This window comes from Diceros bicornis, chromosome 26 (assembly GCF_020826845.1).
Source record: "Diceros bicornis minor isolate mBicDic1 chromosome 26, mDicBic1.mat.cur, whole genome shotgun sequence".
NCBI classification, from domain to species: Eukaryota; Metazoa; Chordata; class Mammalia; order Perissodactyla; family Rhinocerotidae; genus Diceros; species Diceros bicornis.
Window position 1 is genome coordinate 37274806 of NC_080765.1, and position 27741 is coordinate 37302546.

The following is a 27741-nucleotide window of genomic DNA, read 5'->3' on the forward strand; positions in this document are numbered from 1 at the left end:
TAAATTGGAATTTCAGATAATGAAAAGCAAATGTTAGCATAAGTATCTCCCAAATATTGCATGGGACATACTTATACTAAACGAACCTTCGTTTGCTTCGTTGCTTATCTGAAATTCCGTTTACCTGGGCGTCCTGTACTCTCAGCCGTAAACCCGGGAAGCCCACCTCTAGGGAAGGGCCGCCCCCGAGCTCAGCCCTCTGCGCGCTCGCTGGCCCCAGACAAGGGCCTGCACTCGCCAGGCGCCGCAGTCGATCCCAGAGGGGCCGCTCGCGGGGCGGCCCGCCCAGGCAGCACTAGCGGCGCCCCGAGCGCCGAGCCCCGCCCGCCCCGCCCCGAGCAGAGGGCGCCGCCCCGAGCGGGGTGGACCCGGCCGGGCGGTTGGGCCGGGTGGCGGCGCGCCGCTCCCTCCCGCGCAGTGTGCTCTGGCGAGGCCAGAAAGTCGCTCGCCATGTCGGCTGCCGAGGCGGGGGGTGTTGTCCACAGAGCCCGGGGCAGGACCCTGGACGCGTTTCCCTCAGGTACCGCCGGCCCTGCGCCCGGGGAGGGGACGACTTCAGGGCGGCGGAACCTCCCGCCGCGGGAACCCGCGGCCCGATGCGCGCGCCTCCAGCCGGACCCCTTCAGGGCCTGCACGCGGGCCCGGGGCCCCGAGAGCGGCCGCGCCGCGCGCACGCCGGGCTCCCGGGGGCGCGGCTGAGAGCGCAGTGTCCGCGCGGGGGCCCGGCCGGTCCCCGCGTGACCCTGACCCGGCTCCCCTGAGAGGGGAGGGGCCGGAGGAGGGCAGCGGAGCACAGTCACGGGAGCGTGGGCTCTGCGGCCAGGCTGGGTCCCCACGCCGGCCTGCGACACGTGACCGCAGGCTCGGCCTCAGTGTCCCCATCTGTAAAACGGGCACCACAGCAGGGCTGACGTGGCCCTGGACGAGCGCTCGGGGCGTGTGGGATGCGGCTGACTTTATTGTGGTGTTCACCGTGGGGCACTTTATACCCCGTAATCACGGTTATACCCTAGAGTGAGTCACCGCGGGCGTGTCCGCGGTGCCCGTTAGAACGAAGGGCGGGGCGGCCGAGGGGCTGGAGTCCAGTGCGTGGACTGCGGAGGCGGACAGGCGGCTCGCTGACAAGTGGGGTTGTCGGTACTCATCGCCTAGGGAAGCCTTCGCCGATGAAAGTGTTTCTGTAGCCCGGTGTCCAGCAGAGGCCGGGGCGGCGGGTGTCAGTCCCGGAGCAGTGAGTCAGGAGGGAGGTTTGTCCTGGCTCTTTGGTCCCCTCTGCGGCTTTCTGCTGTCCAGAGTCGAATTCCCTCCCAGGCCTTCACCAGTTTTGTAACCTCAGGGAGGTCACCCCAGGTGCCCAGCATGATCTGGGTTGCACTCACCTTTCTTTTTTTGTTTGTTTTTTTGTTTTTTTGTTTTTTGCTGATGAAGATTGGCCCTGAGCTAACATCGGTCCCTGTCTGCCTCTACTTTATATGAGACCCCACCACATTGCGGCCTGACAAGCAGTGTGTCGGTGCACACCAGGATCTGAACCCGGGAACCCCTGGGCTACAGAAGGAGAGCGTGAACTTGACCACCATGCCAGGGGCCACGCTCATTGTTCTTGCTTCATGCTTGTCGTTCCTTCCCTTGCCCGGGTCTCCTGCCACACTGGTTTTCTGAAACTGCATTTAAGAGAGCCGAAGGCTGCCCCTCCTCCCCTCCTCGGGACCTTGGCCCTTACTCTTCCCTGCTGCCGTGGCTGATAGCTGGGCTGGTGGGGGAGGCTCCTTCCCCACCTTCACACCTAGTTTCAAGTTCAGTCACTTTCTGGGACAACTTCTCTCCCTGGCTACCTGATTAAAAGTAGTAGTTCTCTGTCCTAAAACCTTGTTCTGTTCCTTCTTTGCAGCTCTGAGTGGGGGAGTGGCAGGGTTCTGGAAGGGCATGTGGGGCCAGAAATATAGCTATGGTGGGTCTTGGAAAATACCATCTACTGTAGCACCGTTCTCTACCTGTTTTAATATGCCTTTTTCACCCAACACGAGGTTTTAGAGATTTAACCGTATTGCTATAAGTAGTTCTAGTTCACTCATTTTCCTGGGGGTCAATGTTCTGTTCTGTGAGTGTATACTTCATACATTCTGTTCCTGGATGTGCTCAGTATCTTCCCTCTGCCTCTCCAAATCCACTCTCTCCCTTCCCCCCGTGCACTGGGAGGTTGACCTCTAGGGGTTACATCACTGGGCTCCTTGCCCTCTGGCTTCCCATTGGGGTCCACCAAGGGAGTCCCAACTGGAAATCAGAGGGAGGGGGCAGCAAAAGTCAAGGTATTTATGCCCCCAGTCTGCTCCCTTTTGGGGTGCTCAGGGCTGGCTGTGTTCCTCACCTGAAGGTCACTGCTGCTGTCCAGAAGGCCTTTCTGCTGGGCCCTCTCTTTCCAGATTTGCGTAGCCACCTCCTCCCTCCCTGCTCGTACATGTGGGAGTGGCAACAGCTCCGCTTTTTCTATGTCTGGGCTACTGAACTGGCTTTCATAGATTCCCTACACTCAACGCATCCCAAATAATCCCTTTTTAAACACTCCTTTAATTATCCTAATTCGAGCATGCCAGTTATTTCCTGCTAGGATCCTGAGTGATGTAATGGACATTTAGTTGTTTCTGTTTTTAATTCTTGTTATGTGTTCAGTGCTGTTGTGAACATTCTTGTGCAAGTCGTCTTGTGGACCGTGGGAAAGTTTCTCCAGGGCATACACCCAAGAGTGAAGTTCTGGGTTGTGGGATATAATCATCCCCAGCTTTACTAGGTCTTGTCAGATCACCTTCCTAAGTGTTTACACCAGCTTACACTCCCACCAGCAGTATATGCAAGTTCCCTGTTACTCTGCAGTATCTCTTCTTGTCAGTTCTAGAAGCATTCATTATGTTCCTGTTGCATTCTCTAGTATCTTGTGGAGAGTAGAAAAAAGAAGGGGAGGCAAGCTACACGCCCTCAGGGGCTTATAACCCAGGCACAGAACTATGGGACAAAAAATAATGCTTGGCAGCTGGTGAGCTCTGAGGCTGCTGTGGTGAGAGGAGTCTGGATTTTAAGCTCTGGTCCTGGGCGATGGTGGGGCCGTTAACTGAAATCAGGGAGCAGGGAGCAGATGACATTTGATGGGACTCATTTGGGAAGTATCGGCTTCGAGGTACCTTCAGGAAATCTGAGGCAGCTTGTGGGAGGCAGCGCACAGCTGGTGCTGGAGGTCTGGGTGCCATCCACAGAGGGGAGTAGATGGTATTGCTGTGGGAGTAATGGCATTGTTAAGGGGAAAAGTGTGGGGTAGTGGACGGTGTGTGTAACCTTAGGCTATGCCAACGTTTAGGGGGAGGAAGAAGGAAAAGACGCACTCAAGGGCTCAGAGCAGGAAACAACGAGAAATTCTGGAAGATAAAACCAGGAGCCGTCCTTGGCACCAAAGCTGGGGAGGGGGGCTTAAGGCAGGCTGGTACCCAGGGCCAGATGTCACAGAGGTCTAGGTGAGCGTTAGCTGAGCAGAGGATGGCAGGTTTGATTGTCAGGTGACCGTCAGGAGGACACTTTCAGTAGAGTTGTAGGGGGAGGGCTGGTGCCCACTGTTTGAGGATGTGAAATCAGCCAGGGCAGGATTCTGTCTGGAGCCATTTGGCGATGCAAGGCAGACGAAGGATAGTAGCAGTTCAAGGGAGGAGTGGCGCTGAAGGAAGGCTGAGGGGTGTGTAATAGTAAGAATGATGAAAAGAACCACAGGAGCATCTGACATTTGTCAAGTGTTTATACTGCGTGCCGGGCACTGTACTATGTGCCATGTGTGCGTTATCTCATGTAATCTTCAAAATAGTCCTATTGAGGTTGATATGATTATCCTCTTCCTACAGTGGATATAAAAATCAAGCTCAGAAAGGCGAGGCAACTTGCCCAAGGTCACATGATTGGTCTGAGATGGTTCTGGGGTTGAAAATAAAAAAGGCAGGAGAATTGTTGGAGAGTGATGCTGAGGAGATGGGAAAGGGTGGGATCGAGGGCTCTGGAGAGGGGTTGACCGTGGGAGCAAATGTGCTCTTCGACCATCTGTCCCTCCTTCTGTCCATCTATCTGCCCAACAGTTTGACCATCCATCTGTCTACCAGGCCATCCATCCACCAGTCTGTCCATCATGTGTCCATCTCTTTATCTGTCTGTCCATCCACCCGTCTATCGGTTCATCCATCTACTTGCCGACTCATCAAATGTACTGAGCACTTGCCTCGTCCCGGGCATTGTGCGAGATGCCCAAGTGCAGTGATGAGTGAAAACCAGAGGTGATTCTGCACCTCTGGCACGTAGCTACTTGGAGAGGCTGACATTAAGGCGACAGACACACAAACAGGTGTAAATCACAGGTGTGGCACATGTCTGGGAAGTGAGGAGTTAGATGCCATGAGAGCCTCTCATTGGAGCATTTGACCTGATAAGGACCTTGAGGGAGGACTTCCCTGAGCAAGAGGTGTGTCGTCTGATTGTTGAACGATGTGTGAACTGGTCTGCGAAGGGAGGGAAGACCAGTGTGGACCGTGGGCAGAGCAAGTGCGCAAGTCTGTAGTGGGGGATGGGAAAGGGAAGGAGGGGGATGTGGTGTGGGCTGGGCTGGGGAATGGGAGGTGGGTAACTGAGGAGTTTTATCTTCACCTCCTAGCATCCAGAGGTTTTAAGCTGCATGTGTGAGGAAACAAGGGCACATGGTCAGATTTCCATTTTGGAAAGAGTGGTCCGGCTGCAGCAGTGACAACAAAAGAGTTTTTACTTTGGAGGCACTTGGGGTCCAGTCTGATTGGAAGCTGGAGCCCAGGAACTTGTCTTGAAGCAACATTTCCACAGCACCACGTTGTTCACTTTGAATTTGTTTATTTGCAGGAGCTGGAGGTGTATGTAGTGGTGGTGCTGGGGGGGTTCCCGTGGGGACTTTAGGGGTGCTGAGGTGTGGAAGCTTCCTAGCCCATTAGAGCTGCCGCAGGGCTGCCAGTAGGACCAGAGAACAAGAGAGTGGTTCAGCTGGACCAGAATGGGGGGAGGGGGAGAGACTTAGAAGATAAAACAGTAGGACACTTAGCCGGCTGCGACAGGAAGAGGGAAAATGACTCTGGACTTCTCTTAGCGCCAGCTGGGTGTAGACGTGGGCCTGCGCTTGGTGTCCTCTGTGGGCCGAGCAGCCGTGGGGGCAGGCTCAGTATGGCTCATTTAGCGCAGGGCTTTTAGAGGCCCAGCCTTGGAGAGTTGGGCGTAGAACCCCTAGTCTACCCCCAGGCTGCCTCTGTCACTGTCACTGACTTTTCTCTGGTCCTAGTTCCCTGTTAGCATCACTGGCGACTTGCAGAGATACTCTTGGAGGATGCACTGCCAGTCCACGGAAGGAACTGGCTTTTCCCCATCTCTTGCCAAAATAAAAACTACTTGTCAAAGAGGTTCAGTTAACTCAAGCAATAGTGCCTGAAACCACAGCGCTGCTAACCTTCACACTCGCTACGAGAAGCCCCCTCCAGAAGCAGCTAGTTATTTAAACAGTTTGTTTCTCAAGTGAATGAAAGAGGGCTCTCTCAGTCCATTGGTGCAGCTGTAACAAAGCACCACAGGTGGGTGGCTTATAAACAACAGAAATTTATTTCTCATCATTCTAGAGGCTGGAAGTCCACAGTCAAGGCACCAGCAGATTTGGTGTCTGGTGAGGACCCCCTTCCTGGGTCCTAGACTACCGTCTCCTTGCTGTGTCCTCACACGTTGGAAGAGGGAGTGAGCTCTCTGGGGTCTCTTTTATAAGGGCACTGATCCCATTACTAAGCCCTCATGACCTCATCACCTCCCAAAGGCCTCACCTCCTGATACCGTCACATTGGGGATTGGGTTTCAACATAAGAATTTTGGGGAGACACAGACATTCAGTGTATGGCAAGCACTTTAAAACCGTCTCCCCCTCTGGTGATTATATGAGTAACGGTATTCCCATCCCCTTCTGCCAGTAGTGGTGTACGTGAAGCTTGGCTTCAGTTGTCCTGTCCCTGTTAACATAATCTGCTAGGCTCTGTCGACAGATGTTTATAACAAGTAAGTTGTACATGTCTCACATGAGAAGACTTACATTCCTCAGGCATGTTCAGATATTCATTTTAATTAGGCAAATTGATAATTATATTTCCTTGACACATCCTAATTAAGACTGCTTTCTCCTAGCAAATAATTGTCTTTCTGAAAAGTTTACGACATCCGTTTTGAAGAAATTCTCAAAGGGAGAAATATCAAGATAAAATACATTTTAAAAATTACCCATATTTAATTGTTTTCAGGTCGTGGTCTGCTTTTCCAGTTCATTTTACCACTGGAACTTTTTCCCACTTAGAGAATAGGGCTCTTCGATGGTTTTCTTAAAAAGATTATTTCCCAGGACGTTTAAACCTCTACAGCTGTTTCAGAGCAGTTGTCTCTCTTCACTGATCGTGAATATTTCTTGGTCCCCTCTGGAAACCCTCTCATGTGGCAGAGAATAAATGGAGTCTCCGTAAAAAATAACTTACTCCATCTCTTCCGGGTCTCACCTAAAAAGTTTTGTAGAAACAGTAGACCTGGAAATGTTTATCCAAGTCTGAACAGGGTTGAAAGTATTGTGGTTTAGAAAATTCTGACAGGTCAATGAAGAAATGAAATAATTGTGCCATACATTTAGTGCAAACCACTGATCTCTTATTTGAGAAGGGTTCCTGTGAACTAAAATAGGAATTTTGATTATTTATCCCCTCGTCATTATCATCAGTCAAAATTAGTGTGTAAAAAGTTACCATAAAAACATTTTCAAGAGACAAATGAAATTTTATTTTTGAATGCCTTAATTTTTTTGCTTCTCTATTTTTTTTTGTTTGTTTGTTTTGGTGAGGAAGATTAGCCCTGAGCTAATATCTGTTGCCAATCCTCCTCTTTTTGCTGAGGAAGACTGGCCCCGGGCTAATATCCATGCCCATCTTCCTCTACTTTATATGGGACGCCATCACAGCATGGCTTGACAAGCGGTGCATCAGTCCCTGTCTAAGATCTGAACCCACGAACCCTGGACCCAGCAGTGGAGCGTATGCACTTAACCGCTGCGCCACCAGGCTGGCCCCTTGCTTTTCCATTTTTTAATAACCTCATTGAGGTACCATCACATTCACCCATTTTAAGTTTACAATTCAATGGTTTTTAATAAACTCACAGAGTGGTGCAGCGTCACAGTTTTAGAACATCTCAGTCTCCCGAAAAAAGAAACTTGGTGCGCACTTGCAGTCTCTTCCTGTTTGCAGTCTCAGCACAGGCAACTGCTCATTGACCTCCATGGCTTTGCCTTTTCTGGACATTTTGTATAAATGGAATCATGTAATCTACTCTTTTGTGACTGGCTTCTTTCTCTTAGCGTAGTCTTCTCAAGATTCACTCATGTTGTGGCAGGTATCAGCACTTTGTTTGTTTTTACTGAACGGTGTTTATCCCATTGTGGGATAACCACGTCTGTTTATCTCTTCACCCATTCATGAACGTTTGCACATTTTTGGGACACTGGTAGACATTCCGCCTTTGGACACTGGCTGTTATGAATAAAGCTGCTATGAACATCGACATACAGGTCTTTGTATGGACATAGGTTTCATTTCTCTCGGGTAGATACCTAGGAGTGGAACTGCTGGGTCATATAAGTAACTACGTTTAACATCTTAAGGAACTGCCAAACTGTTGTCCAAAGCAGCTGTGCTGTTTTACGTCCCCCCAGCAGTGTATGGCTTCACGTTTCTCCACGTCCTCGGCAACACTTGTTTTTGTCTATCTGTTTGATTATAACCAACCAAATGGGCGTGAATTGGTCTCTCATTGCGGTTTTAATTTGCCTTTCCGTAATGGCTAATGATGTTGAACATCTTTTCACTTACTTATTGGTCATTGGTATATCTTTGAAGAAATGTCTTTTCAGATCCTTTTCTCAGTTTTTAATTGGCTTATTTGTGTTTTTATTATTGAGTTGTAAGAGTTCTTTATATTTTTCTGGATACAAGTCCTGTATCGAATATATGATTTGCAAATATTCTCTCCCATTCTGAGGAAATGCCCTTCACTTCCTTGATATCATTTGCAACACCATAGTTTTTAATTCTGATGAGGTCCAAATTATCAACTTTTTCTTTTATCACTTGTTTTTTTTAATTGATGTCATAATAGTTTGTAACTGTGAAATTTTAGTTGTACATTATTGTTTGTCAGTCACCATATAAATGCATCCCTTCACCCCTTGTGCCTGTCCCCCTGTTCTCTCTGTCCGTGTGTTAGTTGATCTTCCACATATGAGTGAAATCATGCAGTATTTGTCTTTCTCCGTCTGGCTTATTTCACTTAACATAATACCCTCCAGGTCTATCCATGTTGTTGCAAATGGGATGATTTTGTCTTTGTTTATGGCTGAGTAGTATTCCTTTGTATGTATATACCACATCTTCTTTATTTACTCATCAGTCGAGGGACACTTGGGTTGCTTCCACATCTTGGCTATAGTGAATAATGCTGCAGTGAACATAGGGGTGCATAAGCCTCTTTGGATTGTTGATTTCAGGATCTTTGGGTAAATACCCAGTAGTGGGATAGCTGGATCATATGGTATTTCTATTTTTCATTTTTTGAGAAATCTCCGTACTGTTTTCCATAGAGGCTGCACCAGTTTGCATTCCCACCAGCAGTGAATGAGGGTTCCCATTTCTCCACAACCTCTGCAACATTTGTTATTTTTTGTCTTGGTGGTTATAGCCATTCTCATGGATGTAAGGTGATATCTCAGTGTAGTTTTGATTTGCATTTCTCTAATGATTAGTGATGTTGCACATCTTTTCATGTGCCTATTGGCCATCAATATATCTTCCTTGGAAAAATGTGTGTTCATATCCTCTGCCCATTTTTTAATCGAGTTGTTTGTTTTTTTGTTGTTCAGTTGTTATCACTTGTGTTTTGTTTGTTTGTTTGTTTTTGTGAGGAAGATCAGTCCTGAGCTAACATCCGTGCTAATTCTCCACTTTTTGCTGAGGAAGACTGGCTCTGAGCTAACATCTATTGCCAATCCTCCTCCTTTTTTTTCTTCCCCAAAGCCCCAGTGGACAGTTGTATGTCATAGTTGCACATCCTTCTAGGTGCTGTATGTGGGACGCAGCCTCAGGATGGCCAGAGAAGCGGTGCATCGGTGCGCGCCCAGGATCCGAACCTGGGCCGCCAGCAGCGGAGCGCGCGCACTTAACCGCTAAGCCACCGGGCCGGCCCTCACTTGTGCTTTTGATGTCATATCTAAGAAATCGTTGTCTAACCCCAAATTGTGCAGATTTACTCCTGTGTTTTCTTCAAAGAGTTTAAGTTTACTTAGTTTAAGCTCTTACATTTAGTTCTAGATCCGTATTGAGTTAATTTTTATGCATGATGTTGGGTAAGGATGTAATTATTAGAAAATTTCCATAGTCTTTTTTTATTGCAGTAGAAGCCCGGTAGTTGGTCAATGAATAGAAAAAATTAGTTAAGAGAGGAATCATAAAAAAACTGCACGTTCTTACTTTTAACATTTCATTTTAATGTAAACTTAAATGTACATTCACTTACCAATCTTGAGGTTGGGCCAAGGAAGTGTCTTGGTTTACAGATGGGCCTACCGTGGAGCCTTTCTTGCATAAAGAGTACTTGTAATGAATCTTTTCCAGTTTGGGGTTTTTCCAGTGGAGTAGTCAGTTAAAAATCTCTTGGAAAGCACTCTGAAGAATCCTTCTAGGTTGGTACTTTCTTTTCCTTCAACTCTTTTACCCTTGTGTCCCCAACACCTAATTCAATAGCATTCAGTTTTTACCAGCTTGCCTTTATTGAGTCTTCCCGAGGCATCCATCTTAGTTTTATTAGAAAGAACCCTTTTTACATTCATATTTCTCTGGTTTACACATTTAATTAAATTAAGTGATTTAAAAATAAGCGCGAGCATAAACAGATTTGGGGACAACTCCCGAGGGACGCGTGGTGAGCAGCCTCCCTGAGAGGCGGGGGCAGAGGTGTGCAGAGCATGGGAGGGCCATCAGCTGGGCTGGGCGGTAGTCAGTGCCTTTATAGAGGCGTGGTAGAGGCTTCAGATCCGTCTAGTGGAGGCCTGATAAGAGAGCGTCATCTTCACAGAGAGGACTAACTGACAACTTTTATATTTGTGCAGCATGTGGTTTTTAACTTTGCCAAACCCTCCAATAAGGAGCAGGAACATGGGGCGGGGCAACTGAAGACTCCAGGAGCCCCAGAACTGCGCCAGCCACTCTTAGAACCAAGTCTGATGTGTGGTCAGACACTCAGGAGATGTTTGTGGAGAGAAAGAATGTCCCAACTCCCCATATACCTTTGTTTAAAAGAAAAAGAAAAAGGGAGAAAACCCTAGCCTTGCTGATGTCGCAGGCCCTCATTTGTCAAATGAAGGCAGGGTCTTGGCTAGATTTGTCTTGAGGTGCAGCTGCGATTATGTATGCGTTGACTTCATCTGTGCGGGGGCACTGTGGCACTGTGGTGATTTCAGGTCCCAAACTAGTAAGTGGGAGGACCAAGCAGAGAACACGGCTCCTGGTTCCCGGCCCTTTGGCCTCGCCACCACAACACACTGGGATAGGACAGAGCTCTTCATCTTCTCTCCAGTCTGCTCTTTCCCAGTCTTCCCCAACTCACCTGTTCAACCAGAAGCCTGGGAGTCATTCCTGACCTCGGCATCTCTGCTCTCCATGTCCCAACCGTCCACAGTCCTGTCCATTCAACCCCCAGAGCACACCTTGGTTTTGTCCACTTCTCTCCTTCCCAGCTCTCACCCCACCCACCCCCGTCTCTCAGCTGGACAATTCCAACAGCCTTTTGCGTCCACTCTTGCCCCTCTAGTTCATTCACTGTACAGCATTCAGAGTCACCTCTTTGAAACGAAAATTGGGTCCATCACCCCTTGACATGGCTTTTCTCTGTCTCTCTCTCTTTCTCTGTGTGCTTTCTCATTCTTCAGGTTGCAGTTCAAAAGAAGCCTGTGCTGATTCTCCCGTTCTTAATTAGGTCCCCTGTCATTCACCTTCACCTATTCTTTTCCTTTATGACACTTATTACAACTTAGAGTTTTGTATTTATTCCGGTGACGTTGATGTCTTTTCCTGCCTCTAGACTATAAATTCCTGGAGGGCAGGAAGCCTAGATCTAGGATGGTGTCTGGCAGCAGTGGACATTCAGTGGCCATTTGTTATGTGAATAAATGAGTGAATGTGAATGAATACACTGGATCGTGTGTGTGTATCCGCCTAACCCATTGCTTGCACACACCATGTGTTCTCAGGACAAAACCGGAAAGCAAGGTATTGAACTAATCAGTAGGATCCCTTGTAAACCATCCCAGCTGGCTCTGCAGTTTGTACATTACTCAAAGGCGTCCAGTGGAGGGGGTTCTTGTTACCAGGTGGATGCCCTCTCACGGAGCTGCATCTGCCCCCAGGAGGGGTTGCCTTCTCTTCGCATCCAGGGCCTCTGTTCGCCCAGCCTTGTGCCTGCAGGGCTGCCTCTGCCCAGAGAGAGCACTGCCTTGCACTTCTCCCCAGAGCGCTGCTTGGGCCAGCAGCCGCCGCCTCGCTTGGCAGGAGACCATGGGGGAAAAAGTCAGAGCAACATCCACCCCAAACAGGAAAACCCCAAATGGAGGTCTGCTTTTGAAAAGTGAGAGAGGTTCGGGAAGTGCCTTTTTTACCCCTTTAGCTGTTGTCTAGAACAGCGTCGGCCGAAGGCAGTCATGCTGAAAGCCGCCTGGCCCAGTCATCCTGGCCCATCTGCCTTCTTACTGCTCTGAAGGGTTCAGATAAAGTTTTTGGCAGGGCCTTCATCCCCAAATGGCAAGTGTGGCAGCCAAGCCATGATGCAGAAGCTTTTGTGTTTCTCAAAAACTACCTTCTGGAGCCTTTAGGCCAAGAAAAGAGAGGTTGAGTAAATTCACCTTGGTATTTAGGAAACACGATTTGGAGACTTTGAGAATATTGCTGTCACAGTTAATTATTTTGGCAGAGGAGGGGGTCCTGAAAGACACTGTTTTTTTCCCAATAGCTTCGCATACCATACAATTCACCCTTTTAAAGTGTACAATTCAGTGGCTTTTAGTCTATTCACAGAGTTGTGCAACCATCACCACAGTCGGTTTTAGAACATTTTCACCACCCCAAAAAGAAATCCTGTACCCCTCAGCTGTGACTCCCCAACCCCCCTGCATCCACCCCTAGCAGCCACTAATGAAGGACGCTATTAACTGCTGCATTAAGTTCTGGCAGTTTTACAGTTGAGATGTTTGGATTGTTAAACCATAAAGAGTCCCAAAGTGGTGAAGATTGTTTTGCTACTGTTTTTTTTTAACCACTAAAATAAGATTAGTCCCCAGAGAAAATGAGGGGTATTGCTGCAGACATTTAGATTGTGATTCACTGTGCGGATTGCCACTGTGAGAAACTGCAAAAATTGCATTTCATTGGCATTTGCTCTTTAGCCGGAAAGCCTCCAGGCAGTTGTAAAGCTCCGCATCTTTGACATTTTATAACCAAAGCAATATCCACGATATGTGAAGGATAAGATGTTAGGACTAATGCATGTAAATGTGTGTGTGTGTGTGTGTGTGTGTGTGTGTGAGATCAGATATTTTCTGAGCCCCACTTTGTGCTATGGGGAACAAAGAAATGAGTAAGATTTTGATAGCTCTGTCTCTGCTAAGACAAGGGTAGGAGTTACCATGAACAACAGTCATGGTGATAGAAGCTCACACTTGACGACTTACTGTGTGCCAAGTCCAAATGCTTTACATGTATTAGCTCAGTAATTCCTCATAACAACCCTTTTGAGGTAGGTGTGTTACTCTTACTTTACAGATAAGGGAACTGAGGCCCAGAGAAGTTAAGGAACATGCATCAAAAGTTGCATAGTTGATAAAGGGCAGAAATGGGATTTGAACCCCGGCTACACTGGAACTAGGTTAGGGCTTTAGGAGACCGAGGCTGAAAGTGTACAGGGGCTTTAAGCCCCTCCCCAAGCTCACATGTCCCAGGATGATGTCTCCCTGCCTTATAGTCATATTTGCCCCTGGTCTCAGGGTCTGAGTACTCGCCGTGCCCTCTGCCTGGGGTGTGTCCCCACAGTTCCCCCCATGCATGGCTCTTTCTCATCCTTCAGATCTCACCTCCTGTGTTGCCTCACTGCTCCATCCAACCATTGCTCTCCCACCCTCCAGCCGCGCTGTCTGTGATCACCCTGATTACTTCTGTGGTAGTAAGGAAGACAGTGTGTGATGAACTTAGTTGTTGACTGTTTCTTGTCCATCTCCTCACTGTTCTGTAAGGTCTTAAGGAATGGGATGTGTGGCCTTGCTCACTGTTGAACGTCCAGTGACTAGCATGACACGTGTCATGTAGTGAGTACTCAGAACAAACTTGCTGAATGAGGGCAGGAGGCAGAGCTACATCTGCCCGCGGGGGAGGGAGACAGACTTTGTAGTAGAGGTAGTGTTTGAGCTGGGCTGGGAAGGATAGGTGGACTCTCAGCAGGAAGAGTTGGTAGAATGGAGCACATCCCCTGGAGGAAGGGATGGGGAAGCATGGGGTGTGTTTGAGGAGCAGATAAGGGTCCATTGGAGGGATCCTGTGGTATGTCTTGTGCAGGGTTTCCCATCCTCAGCATTGACATAACGGACTGGATCATTCTTTGTTGTGGGGCTACCCCGTGTAAAGTGGGATGTTGAGCACCATCCCTGGCCTCTACCCACTGGATGCCAGAAGCACCATCCCCTTCCCAGTGTGACATCCCAAAATATCTCCAGACATTTTCCAAATGTCACCTAGAGATCAAAATCGTCCCTGGTTTGGAGCCACGGGTCTAGTGGGAACAGTAATCAGTACACCTGGAAAAGTTTTGGGCTACATTTTAGCCCCAAGTGCAAGGATGAGCAAGGATCCATTGACATCTTCATTTATCCCTCCACCAGATGTTTACTGACTGCCTCCCACATGCCAGGCACCAAATGATAGCATGCTGAGGATATACTGGAAGGGGAAAGCAAACATGGCCTTTTCTCATGGAGATTAGAAGGCAGTGGCCCTTTAGCAAGGGATTTTGATGGTCAGGATAAGGGTTGTAAGGAAGAGTCATAATAGCCGTGACTGCCCAAGATAGATCAGAGCATGGAGCACTGCATGGCACTGTGCTGGTAGCCCCGGGTGGGAAAGATGAACACCTGACCCGACGTGGTGCCGCTGCGAAAGGGAAGGAGGGACTATTGCAGGAGATGCTCTAGACATCTGGTTGGCTAGATGTACACAGTGACACATGATCCTCACATCTATAGACTGGGGGACTGGGGACCAAGGTGGCAAAATCAGAGCCATCAGCAGAAGGAGCCAGTCTTGAAGGAAAGATGACGAATTTGCTTGTGGGAGTGCTGTAAGGTGCTGATGGGACCAGCTGGGAGCTTGGACGTATCCAGAAAAACAAACATACTACTTTGTACTCACTTTTTAGTTGATTCTCTGGCTTTCTAGTCAAATGGAGAAATGTGGCCCCTATAGTCCCAATTCATGTATTATTTTGAGTCAGATAAGTTAACAGGAGCCAAAACATTGAATTCTTAAATATTCTTACAATGCGGTGATGTGGTGGTCTAATGATAGGAGCCTTGTTGATCAGACTGTCTGCTAACCAGACTTGTTAACCACTGTCTTACCATTTTAACTCTGTCCTCCAAAAGGCAAAGTAGATTTAGAAAATGAGAATTTCTTTATAAAAATTAAATTAAGAAACTATTTATCATTGTATTCCACCTTGAATTATTGAGGTTCCCTATAAGTAACAGGTTTAGCCATCATGAGAGCAGAGATTATTATATATTAGGTATTAATTAGGGACATGACTGACTCCCATAGGCCTTTTCCTAGTTGGATGATGAAAACAGTGATTCGTTTCCTTTTGGGGGTGCATTTATTATAGTTAGTCATTGATTAACTGGTCATAGCGAAAGGATCAATGAAATTTCTTATTCTTGGTATATATTAAAAAGTCAGCTTTCATTAACAATTGACAAATATGCCCAAAAGGTATAATAAAAATGAGTGAGAGGAAATATATTAACAGACAGAAATCCAAGAAAACATTTAGTTTGTGATATTAAAAGTGCAAACTGTGAAGAGCGATTGCAGTTTGAATATCTGTCTTTCAGGCAGGATACTGGCACAAAGTCTCATAGGAAGGATTAATGGTGAGGCATTGTGTGGATTTTTAGAGGTTTTTAAGATTCTTCTCTGTACACCGTTGCTTTGCACCCAGTAATGCTTGAAGAAGACTCACAGGCCTTTCCTGTCCGTGGTTTAACACCACCCCAAGTCCTGTCTTTTTATCCCTCAATTTTGAAAGGTGGTCTCTATGACAATTTCTATCAGTTAGCTGGAATTTGGAGGTGGCCAGATCTTGTTACTCTCTGTACGATGGATGAATCAAATTTCTTTCTAAGGCCAATTTTTCCTTTACCAAAGATTTTTACATTAATTTAAAAATTTTATTTAGGCTATGCTAACTGTTGTGGGCTACGGTAACATGATAAATTATGGTAATTTTTTATGGTAGCTCAGAGCTTGTTTTCTCTGGCTTGTCATTCGGACAGACCTTAGCGCTCCTAGCTAGACAGGTCTTCTCTGTAATCTCACCTGTGTGATCACCTGCCCTGAAATCGGGGTTCTGGGGCATAATAGGCCTGGTTCTGCCCATCACCCTTTGTTAGATCTCGATCGGGTTATTGATGCTTCACCCTGCTGAGTCTCCTCTTCTGCACCTCTGAGCAAAATGGAAGGGTTATCGTAGATAAGGACTTGTCATCGCAGATGTCTACAGGGGCCAGGTGAGTGGGGCCAGGCGTGGACTGGGGCAAATTTGAGAGCACATGCCGCCCTAGAGGGGCAGCCACTACTCAGCCCCAGCCAGTCGTTGGCACACTCCATTTGGGCCTGGTGTGGCCACATTTTCCAAGAGAATCCAGAAATCCAGGTATATATGTGAAACTCATGTATTAAAAATGTTGGCAACATGTTCAAAATTGTATAAACACTGCGTGGGCGAAACAGAACACATCTGCTAGCCAGACCGGATCCAGAGACCTGGAGTTTGTAATCTCTGGAGAAGATCACCAATTAGCATCCCACAGAAGATGGATGTTCTGGGCCCCAGCCTGTCCCCGAATCAGCCCTGGGCTGTTGGCAGGGACTCTGAGCACTGGGACTTGCCAGCATTATCTTTGTGTGCGGTCTTCTTATTTACCAAGATGTTCCTTTTGCAGGAGACTTTTTGGAGACAAAAATGTCTTTCTGGAGGTGGACGACTTGTGGACAGCCCAGGGCACATTCTGTCTCCTTTGTGGCTCTGTCCTCTTCAGGCCAGCCTGGCAGCACTGAGATTCTGAACAGTAGAAGCTGCTGTGCATTCATTGTGTGACCTTGAACTTGAGCTGTGACTAAGATCCCTAGCCAGGCCTCAGTATCCCCCCTTGGTTAAATGAGAGGGTTGGTTAAAGTAACTCTGAGAATCCCTCCAGCGCTGACAATTTCTAGTTCTTCAGTGGGAAAAGGTGGGCTTCTATAAGATAAGCCTTTGGCCTCCCTAGGATGAGCTGCAGTAAATGGGCTCACTGAGCTCCGTGTGGGCGGGTGAGGTGGAAACTTGTGGTTGACTGAGACAGTTAAGTGTGTGAGGCTAGGCCTGTTTAGTGTTATCGTCTGTGGCAGACAGACTTGCAGAGGGGCCTGATGATGCCTGCCTCCTGGTATTCATGGCCTGCACGGTCCCCTGCTCTTGAGTGTGGGCTGGCCTAGTGATTTGATTGTAATGAATAGAATACAGCAAAGTGCTGGAATGTCACTTCCATCATTATGTTACACAGGTAACTTCTGTTTGCTAGCAGACCCTCTCTCTTGCTGGCTTTGATGAAGCGCATTTCCATGTTATGAGATGCCATGTGGGAGAGGCCTACATGGCGCGGAACTGAGGGTGGCCTCTGGTTTACAGCCAGGAAGGAACTGGTGCCCTCACTCCCACAGCCGACAAGGAATCTTGTCAAAGACCCTGTGAGTGAGCTTGGAAGCAGATCCTGCCCCATGTGAGTCTTCAGATGAGACCCCAGTCTTGACTGACTTGGCAGCTTGTGAGAGATCCTGAGCAGAGGACCCAGCTAAGCCGTGCCCAGACTCTGACTGACAGAAACTGCGAGATAATAAATGTGTATTGTTTCGGGCCACTACATTTGTGATAATTTGTTATATAGCAATAGAGAGCTAATACACCATCTCTTTGAATTTTTTTAAAAAATTAACATTGAAAAATTCAATTTACTGTGGACATTGTTAATTCATAGCTGATTTAGGTGTTTTAGTTAAATAAATGTATGCTTTACGATGTGTTAACACTAAGTACCCTTTAGGCATTATGCCGAGGTTTGTGTTAAACGGTTAAAAGATTATAGTCTTGTTTTGGTACTATCTGGATCAGAAATGAGATCTTAATTTAATCAACTCACTTTATTCTTTAATTCGTTCATTCTACAAGTACTTAGTTTATCTGAATTTGACCTTGGCCTTATCATAGTTAGCCATTAGAGCCCTAACTGCATTCTTTTATCAGTTTTGGAAGAAAAATAACAGACCTCTCTGTTGTGTGCCATGAAGTCATGTAAAATCTGAAGTGTTAGAACTCACGAATTAGTGATGAATTCCCTGATTAAGTTCTTACCTTGAGTCTTGGAATTCTTACCAAGAGTCTTACTTGGTTTTGAAAGACAGTTTAGAGGGTGATGATTAGGTAGCAGAGGATAAGACCAAGCAATGTTTAGACTCAAATACCTGAGCTGGACACAGACAGGGACCTAAAAGGGAATAGGAAAATGGGCAAAACAAAACCAAAAAAACACCACTGCTGACAACAGCAGCAAATCCTCCAAGACATTATTTCAATTTAGGCAAACAAAAATCACTTTGCGTCTGCTTCTTATCAAACCTGTTTAAGCAGTTCCTTGATTAGTTGCAGGCCAGTGCTTCTTAAATTTGGATTTGTATACAGATCACCTGAGGGTTTGTTAAAATGCAGACTCTGACTCAGTCAGCCTGGAGTGGGCTTGAGATTCTGCCTTTCCCCAAAGCTGCCAGGTGACAATGATGCTGTTGGTCCTCGGCCACACCTTGAGGACTGAGGTGTAGCCCAGCCCTGCCCTCTTGCAGCCAGCTTCTTGGCTCCTCTCTTCTCTTCCTTGCCTTCTCCCTCAGCCTCCGTTTCTAGGCAATTCTGTTCCTTACTTTCGGTTTATCAGGCATTTACCGTTTAATTAACCAATCTGATATTTAAGTTCTTTGTCTAGGAGAATAAAAACAAACAAAACCACTGGATTCTTAAGTCTTTTTTTTTAATGCTCAGATTATGTAGCAGGGTGCTTGTAGGAATGGACCTCAGTATAATCCAGACTCCCAGGACAGTGCTTTCAGGGAGTCTAAAGAGAGAAGCTGGCCTGTGCCAGGGAGCAGACACTTGCTCTGCCCGGGAAGGGATGGTGTCGTAAGCTCTCCCTGGCTCTTGTAGATGTCAGGTAACTAACACCTGTGCCCTGCCCTGCGGGTAACTCTGGACTTTGGTGAAATAATTTAATGCAAATGTCGTTAAGAATTCACTTTCATAATGTAAAAATCTGCCCTTTTGAGGGATGGAGGAGGTATAAATTTATAAAAGATTCCTCTCTAGAACTAAGCATTATAAGCCTCAAATAGCTTTAATTCAGCCTTGATTAAAATTAAGATGAGACCAAAGACCACAAGCTTCTGTAGAGGGAACGTTAAGAGGATCCAGGTGCTTCTGAGCATGCAGAGCCCTGAGTCAACAAATTGCCTTTATTACCTAGAGAAAGTAGATTGAATATTGATATGTGAGCTGTCATTCGTTTTAGGTCAAATCTATTTATTTTATACCTTGTCATTATAAAATAGAGATTCTAAGTTTTTACTAAGTAAAGTAATGAAAGATTTATTTTATTACGTCCAAGGACTATTGACTTTTCGAGACAATGACTGTTTGTCATAGGAGACTGTATTTGTTAAATTGTTTGCTATAGAAAACTGTTTAATAATTCTGTTTGTTGTGGAAGATTGATCTATGCTCCAACCTTTGGGTGACGATCACCTGCCTGATCTGCTTCTGATTAATTTATCCAGTTTAAACAGCTCTGCAAACTGCCTCAGAAACAGGGACGTAGCTACAAGCATTCATCTTGTAAAAAGGTTATTATTCAAGTAAGATAAATAAATGATGCTAACAACTTTACAACACCAATCAGAATCTCAGCGTTTTTCAAGACACCAACCTTCAGCTTTGGAAGAAGTCTTACTGACTCCTTCCTGACCCTTTATCTTTAATGCCTGATCCACAGCTATCCATTACTGTACAACAAATTACCTGAAACCGGGCCGCTTGAAACAACAAATGTGTATTATCTCTCGGTTTCTGTCAGGACTCTGAGTGCAGCTTAGCTGGGTCGTTCTGCTGCAGGGTCTCTCACAGGGTTCAGTCAAGGTGTCATTCAGGGCCATGGTGTCATTCGGGGCCGTGGTCTCATCTGGGGGCTCAACTAGGAGGGATCCTTTTCCATGTTCACTCACAAGGCTATTGGCGGGATTCGGTTCCTGTAGGGTTGTTGCATGGAGGGCCTCAGTTCTCCACAGGCTGGTGCCTCAGTTCCTTGCCACATTGGCCTCCCCACAGGGCTAGTCACAACAAGGCAGCCTTTCTTCTCCACAGCAAGGGCTCTGAGAGACAGTGTGAGAGAGAGCAAGCAAGACGAAAGTCATGGTCTTTTTCTAGCCTAATCTCGCTCTTTTTTTTTAACCACTTTATTGAGGTATGATTGACATGTACAAAGCTGTACATATTTAATGTGTACAACTCGGTGAGTTTGGGGATAAGTATACACCTGGGAAACATCACTACCATCAAGGTCATAAGCATATCCATCACTTCCCAAAGTTTCTTTCCCACCCCCATTATTATTGTTGCTGTTGTTGTTATTTTTTATGCGTGTGGTAAGAACACTTAACGTAAGATCTGCCCTGTTAGCAAACTTTAAGTATATAATGCAGTATTGTTAACTATAGGTATTAGGCTGTGTGATAGAGCTCCAGAACTTCTTTATGTTGCATAACTGAAACTGCACCCTTTGACCATCACTTCCTCTTTCCCCTCACCCCCAGCTCCTGGCAACCACCATTCTACTCTCTGCTTCTATGAGTTTGACTATTTTAGATTCCACGTATAAATGAAATCATACAGTATTTTTCTTTCTGTGACTGGCTTATTCCACTTAGTTGATGTCCTCCAGGTCCATCTATATTGTCCCAAGATGGTGGGATTTCCTTTCTTTTTATTTTAAGGCTGAATAATATTCCATTGTAGATATATACCACATTTTCTTTATCCGTTCATCCATCGATGGACATTTAGGTTGTCTCCATATCTTGGTCCAGCCTAATCTCTGAAGGGATATCCCATCACTGTATTCTGCTTATTAGAAGCAAGTCACTAGATCCAGCCCACACCCAAGGGGAGGGGATTGCACAATATGAGTATCATGATGCAGGGGTCTTTGGGGCATCTTGAAGTCTCTCTGCCACACATAGGGAGGCTCAGTGGGTATGAGTTGAATCATTTTAGTGCTGGATCACTGTTCTTAGCAATGAATGCACCTGCAGTCCTTGTTCAGATTGAGTTCGGGTTGGTTGTGATTTGACTGAGCAGCTAGCATTGTGAGCTGTCGATCAAGAACTGGTGGATTAACACGCATATACAATTTGTTTTATAAAATATGTATAGATGGTTTTGTTTCTTTGCATGTTTGTCTTTTTAAGTTCTGAAAAAGGAATTCAGAATGAAGAGCGGCTGAGCGAGAGCTAGAGGTCCACTCTAAGATGGTAGTAAGCTGAGTATGGTAGGTGGGAGGGTGGCCATGGAATTGAAAGAGGTTACGACTGGCTCTTCTTGCCGATTAGATCTCAGCTTAAATGACACCACCTCAGAGAGAGTCCCTGCCTGTGTGTCCAGTTTAAATTAGCTATTGCTTCACTCTTCATCCTCTCGTAGGCCGTAGCACCCTCTGGCTCCATTCTCTGCTTATTTCCTTGTTTGCGTCTATCTCCCTCATGAGAACTCAGCCCCATGGGAGCAGGGACGTCTCCTGTTTTGGTCACCCGTGTATGGTCAGCACCTTGCACGGGCCTGGCAAACAGTAGGCTCTCAGTAAATACCCACCAAATAAACGAATGAATTGAACACGCAAACACAAAATGATTCCGAGGAGCTTTTTAGAAATTATAAATATCTTCATGACTTCCAAATGAAATGCCACTTATTTAGTTACACATGCAAATGGATTAATTTGTTAAAAAGAAGAAAGCAGTCTCAAGAGTGTGGGGTAGTTTTGTCCCGGCCACTGATTGCTGATGGGCCCTTAGGCAAGTCATGTCACCTCTCTGGGGCCTCAGTTTGCTCAGAGGACAAATGTGGGGGCTGTAGATCGGGGGTCTTCAGACTGCTTCGTCCTCAGATCCTGCTCGGGCAGAGGAAGCTCCGTGTTTTCAACATTGGTCTGCCACATAAGGTTTTGTTTGAAGAAAGGATTCTGTCGCCAAAAACAAAAAAAAAAAGTTTGAAACCCACAGGGCTTCCATGCCCACTACTGGCCATTCCAGCTCTGAAGGCAGGCGCTGGTTACAGTTCTTTTGGTGGATGAGGGTAAAGACCTGTGGTCCGTGAAGCTTCGGCCCGTAGAACCAATAGGACGGGCAAACCTGGTAATCTTGGGGCACGTGACCTAGTGCCCTTTCCAAGAACCTAAAGAATACCCTCTCCCTCCCCTTCCCCCTCCTTCCCCCTACCCCAAGCCCCACACCTTGCTTATGCCCACATCATGCTGCCTTGGAAATGTTAGCATCGATTTTTCTTTTCCACATTGACAAACTCATTTCAAGATTTCCTTTCTGGCACTGCTTTTCCCACCAGATAGCCGGAGCTTCCGAGCTCCAAGTATTATAATTAAAATTCTGTCACATCCCCGAAACAGTGCAAATTGTGCCATTAAGCCTGGCATAAAAGATTTGAGAGCGCTTCACCTAGTAATTTACATATAATTCTTCTGGCAGCTTTCAATTTGGGGTATTTTTAATTCTAATTAAAAAACTATTATTGGACATTAATATCCTCTATACAGCGTGTGTTGTGCCTCGGCGCTCCATTTTGGCCGCCTGGCTTTTAAACAAACAGCTCGGCTGCGTGGCTGTTGCAGCCCACATGGTTTTTCCTGGCCTCGGGGAGCCGCCGGGTCCCAGGCATAATTAGTATAAATCAAAATCCTCTAGACTATGACAGGAAAATGGTATGTTTGAACAGCAGCTTATTAAAATGACCTACTTAATTTAAGAAAAATATTGTATCGACTCACACGGTAACCTGGATGCTTTCCCTGACATATTTTATAATACTTCTTCCCTCTCTTTTTTTTTTTTAAGAAAAGGAAAGGGAATGGAAAGGCCCGTTCTACTTCATCCAAGGGGCAGACCCACAGTTTGGGCTGATGAAGGCCTGGTCCACTGGTGACTGTGACAGATGCGGTGACGAGTGGGGACAGGAGATCCGTCTGACTGAGCAAGCTGTTCAGGCCATCAACAGGCTGAACCCCAAACCCAAATTCTTTGTTCTCTGCGGGGACCTCGTCCATGCCATGCCAGGTAAGACTTGGGTTGTCACTCTGACCTTTTCTCCTTCACCCAGACATGACTACATTTGGGCAGAAAAAAATGATTTCTCTTAAAAGATGTCTCTGTTCAGTAATGGCTCATTCCTTCATGATTGTTGCAGTATCATCGAACATCAGAAAATGCACACTCGTTTTATATTTAGAATTTGGTGAGATTAATCACAGTAATTAAGCAGAGCTACAGTTCTGATGATCTGAGCTTAATATGAAAAATGGAACAGATTCGCATGTGTCACCTTTCTTCATTTCCAGGGGACAAACTTGAACTGCTTCCAGATACTGTATTCGTAAATGTAATCTTCTCCTCTTATTTCCCCTCTTCTTATACTTTTATTTTTCCTGTATTTGTTAGTGTGTTTTCAAGTCACAGAAATCTAGCTTAAACTGGATTAATTGTTTTTAAAAGTATGTATTGCTTTATGGGACTATAAAGTCCAGGGGCAGATGTAGGCTTCAGGTATGGCTGGATCCAGGGGCTCAGAGGGTGTTAGCAGGACTTGGTCTCTCTGTTGCTAAGCCCTGCTTTCTTCTGGGTTGAATTCATTCTCATGTGGGCTCTCTCTGTAGGTAGTGGCTCCTGGGAGCTCTAGGTTTATGTCCTTCTTACAGAAACCATAACAGAAAGAAAGTGCCTTATTCTTGGTGGCCCAGTCAGACTCCCAGACCAACACCCATCCAGCTCACATGGCCCCTTGAAGCCAGGGTGTGGGATCAGCTCCACTGCAACCAGGTGATCAGAACAGAATGGTTCCCCTAAAGAAAAGTGGCATCCTGGGAATGAGAAAATAACAGATGCCTTCTAGAACTTACTTCCCTTTTTTTTGTTCCCCCAGTCTGATATCCTTCTTTCCCAGGCAAGGATAAGACCCAGTGAGCAAGTATAAGCACTTGGAAACTGCCCCTGCCCATCAGGGAGGCTGGGTGCCCATGGCCACTCTTATCTGTGTCTCAGTCTCTGCTAAGTGGAACAGAGATGACCTGAAGACTTTTGCAGAAAGCACTGCAGTGGCCGTGGATATTTGTTTTTGGCTAATGTTACCCTGTAAACCAAGCTTCTTGGGTCCTGCTATGATATCTAACACCTCTAGAAGCCGAGGCGCTCTGCAGTAAGCCCAGGTGCATTAATTCCTCCCCATCCAGACTCACTTGTCTGGCAGTGTACCTACCTATCCAGAACAATCCCACAGTGAAGATGTGAAAGGAAAAAGAGCTGCCCAGAATTGCTCTCCCTAAAGTCTGGGGAGTGTAACCGGAAGGGAGATCCCTCAGACTGTCCCTCCTTCTCTGTTTACTCATGTTTTACACAAAGTCGTGGTTGTGGACATGCCTACGTCGTTGACTCCCGCTGAGTAGAACCCAGTGCTGTCATCCCTGGAGAAGCAGCCTGTCCTGCTCTTGGGCCTGTACAACGGTGGCAGGATGGGGTGAGGGAAAGTAAGGTGGTGGACAAAGACCTGAACTAGGGCTCATGTGTCCGGGATGCCAGCCCCACATCCGCCACTGATGCACTGGGTGAACTTGGACAGAACCCTTACCTTCTTAGAGCCTCGGTCTCTGAGCCGAGAGCCCACTGAGGCAACAAGAATTTAAAACCTCAGCAGTCTGGGGTCACACAGCACAGGGGCAGACGGCTCTATACCTCCGTGCTGGTGGTGAACGTCTGAGCAGGTCAGTACGGACACGCGTCCACAAGGATGGTCCTGATTTTGTCTTGTAGAGAGGTAAAATCTTAGCCTGTGAACCTGGCTACCCTTGGTGACTCTTGGCCGAGGCTTCCTGGGTGCTGAGATTGTACAGTGCTAAAGTAACCACAGAGTGCCCTCGTTTCTAAAGGAGCTGGAAATCACAGCAGGACTTGGAGTTGGTATGAGTTGGTATGAGTTGGTATGAGAAGGTATGAGTTGACCAAACAGATTCGTGCTGCTTCCCAGTGGTCTGATTTGCAGTTATCTGGTGTCTTTGGACTCATTTGGCCCCATACGCACTTGGAGCGTCAGCTAGAGCTCTCTGGACCACACAGTGAGCAACTTGTGATTTTATCAGACACTTGAAAATCAGAATCTGAATTTAACATTTTTCTGTCCAGTGATTTCTTTTCTCTGAAAACAGATTATGAGACTCACTAGAATTATATAACATGTTCTTGTAGATGTTTACTGACTAGTTCTGAATTATGTTAATGTATTCAGTCATATTTCAAAGTAAGATTTAAAATAAAAGCTTTCCATGTGATTACATTGCCTCTTAAATAAAGTATGCTGAACATAAGTAAACTAAAAGATATAGTTTTTGTGACCAACCCTACTAGTTGTTCAGAAGACCTCGTAAATGTGAACTGGCAAACTTCTGAATACGGATTTTATATTCAGTGCAACCAGAGCAGAATTCATTATCTGTTTTGAAGAGGGACTGTTGTGTGAGGTTGTAACTGAGCCAGTGGAAAGACTGGAACTGTTTTGAATATTGTGGTCTGGGATTAAACAGAACGTTTTAAAACTAGTTACCTTTTTTTAATATGCAATTAGTGGCTTCCTCCTCCTTTAGCTCATAGGCAGGGGCAGACACTAAAAAGTAATTATTTGCTTTGACTGCTTAACACATTGTTAATTATCGAATGCATATATTAATAGGCAAATAAAATCAGAAAGCATGCTTTTAATTCTACCATAAATAATATCTTGGGCCGAGTAGTTTTAGTTTCAAACTGGAGAAAAAGAACTTGAAGAGTAATGCTTTTTCTAATGAAAGTCATAATATGCTTCTCCATTATGAATATCCATCATAATATTTGTTCATCCACAAATATTTGTTGTGTGCAACCTAAGAGCCAGTTACAGTGCTAGATGCTGTGGATGTAATAGTTGGAAATGAGAGACCGGGTCCTTCCATGAGCTTAGAGCCTGGTAAGGGAAGTGCAAAACCACGGATGGTAAGGGGAGCCATTAGTGACAAGGCATGCAGGAAAAAGCCTGAGAAAGGCTGAACAAAGTCCACTTAGTTTTGAAACACATGTTTTCATTCTGCATCTTTTTGGTTATCTTGGTATTTTCTTATTTTATAAAGCTTATCTATGGGATAAGCCACTTATAATAGCAATTGAAGATTTGTACAAATATTGAGAACATTGATTTTCTTTCTTTTTTTAAATTTTATTGAGATCATATTGGCTTATAACATTGTGTAAATTTCAGGTGTACGTTATTATATTTCAGTTTCTGTATAGACTGCATTGTGCTCACCACCAGTAGTCTAGTTTTTATCCGTTACCATACCTATGTGCCCCTTTACCCCTTTCGCCTTCTCCCTACTCCCTTCCCATCTGGTAATCACCAGTCTGTTCTTATCTATGTGTGTTTGTTTATCTTCCACATATGAGTGAAATCATATGGTGTTTGTCTTTCTCGATCTGACTTATTCTGAACACCATTGATTTTCAGTCCTTCACTAAGCCTAGGGTTACTTTCTTCAGTCCTCCTGACGTTGAGGCATCAACCCACTGATATTGTCCCAGGAGCCCTGTTAGATTTCAACAATTATGTGGAAGCTGACAGATTGGAACGTGATGATACAATTAGAGTGTAAGAGATTCCTTTCGGCCTTTAGAACAGTTTGTTATTAACGCACATGGTGTCCATGTTTATTAACAAGCATCCTTACCAAACAAAACAGACAATGTGGGAGGAATCCTTCCCTTGATATAAAGTCTCCTTGAAGAGTTCTGTGTGTATCGACCTCTGCTGGGCAACTGGTACATGATTTAGTTTCAGTTGATAATTAAGCCTCAGGAAATCCTCTATTATGTAAAGTGAGGCAAGCCTGCATTCACATTAGTCCAACAGATAGTGTATGAGTTTCCTATTGCTGCTGTAACAAATTACTACAAACTTAGTGGCTTAAAACAACACAGATTTATTCTCTTACAGTTCTGGAGGTCAGAAGTCTAAAATGGGTCTGCAGGGCTGTGTTCTTTATGGAGGTTCCAGCTTCTAGAGGCTGCCCACATTTTTGGGGTAGTGGCCCCTTCCTCCATCTTCAAAGCCAGCAACAAGCATCTTCTCTCCTTTCTGACCTTTGAGTCCATCCTCTCATATTATCTCTATTACTCTGACCCTTCTGCGTCCCTCTTAAAAACACCCTTTTGATTACATTGGCCCATTCACATAACCCAAGATAATCTCTCCATCTCAAGATCCTTTACTTTATCACAGCTGCAGATTCCCCTTTTACCATGTGAGGTAACATATTCATAGGTTCTGGGGATTGGGATGTGGACATCTTTGGGGGCCGTTATTCAGCTTACCACAGATGGCATAGGATGGAATTCCAGGCCTGTTATCTGCCAGGAACTGTGCTTCTAGCTCACCTACTCATTACAGTCTTGAAAAGGAGGGGTCCTGAGTATTTCCATTTTAATGGATGGTGGAAGCTGGCTCAGAGCAATTAAGTACTTTTCCCAGGGCCACTCAGCCTATAAGTGGTGGAATCAGGATCTAACTCAAGTCCATCCTTTTCCAAACCTCATGCACATCCCACTGCAGCCTCACTACTCAAAGAGTGGTTCCCAGAGCACCAGCCAGGAGCTTCTTTGAAATGTAGACTCTCCACCCCACCCCCACCCAGTGAAACAGAGTCAGTATTTTAACAAGATCCCTGGTGAATCTTATGGATAATCAAGTTTGAGAAGCACGTAATAGACTAAAATGCACAGGGCCCTGGGTTTTTTGCTTTTCAATGTGTTATGTACAATTTTTGTGTGTCTGCAGGTAATTTGTGAAAATTCCCTTCAGCTGTTAAAGATATGGTGTTGAGCAAGAGAATTATCATTACTTTAGTCTTAGGATGCTCAGCGTTCAAAGGGGAATGCTTTAAGT

The 27741-nt window shown here is 45.9% G+C and overlaps 1 protein-coding gene across 2 annotated transcripts in view; it reads left to right on the forward strand.

Annotated features, from left to right (window-relative positions):
- Window positions 1–396: 396 nt before the first annotated feature.
- Window positions 397–27741, forward strand: part of CPPED1 (calcineurin like phosphoesterase domain containing 1) — a 107874-nt gene continuing 80529 nt past the window's right edge. Inside the window, exons 1-2 of one of the 2 annotated variants that reach the window (XM_058570030.1) lie at window positions 397–520; window positions 22623–22841. In XM_058570030.1, the coding sequence (XP_058426013.1) occupies window positions 451–520; window positions 22623–22841 (289 nt within the window). In that variant the 5' untranslated portion in view covers window positions 397–450. The remainder of the gene's footprint in view (window positions 521–22622; window positions 22842–27741) is intronic. The other variant, XM_058570029.1, reaches the window with a different exon arrangement.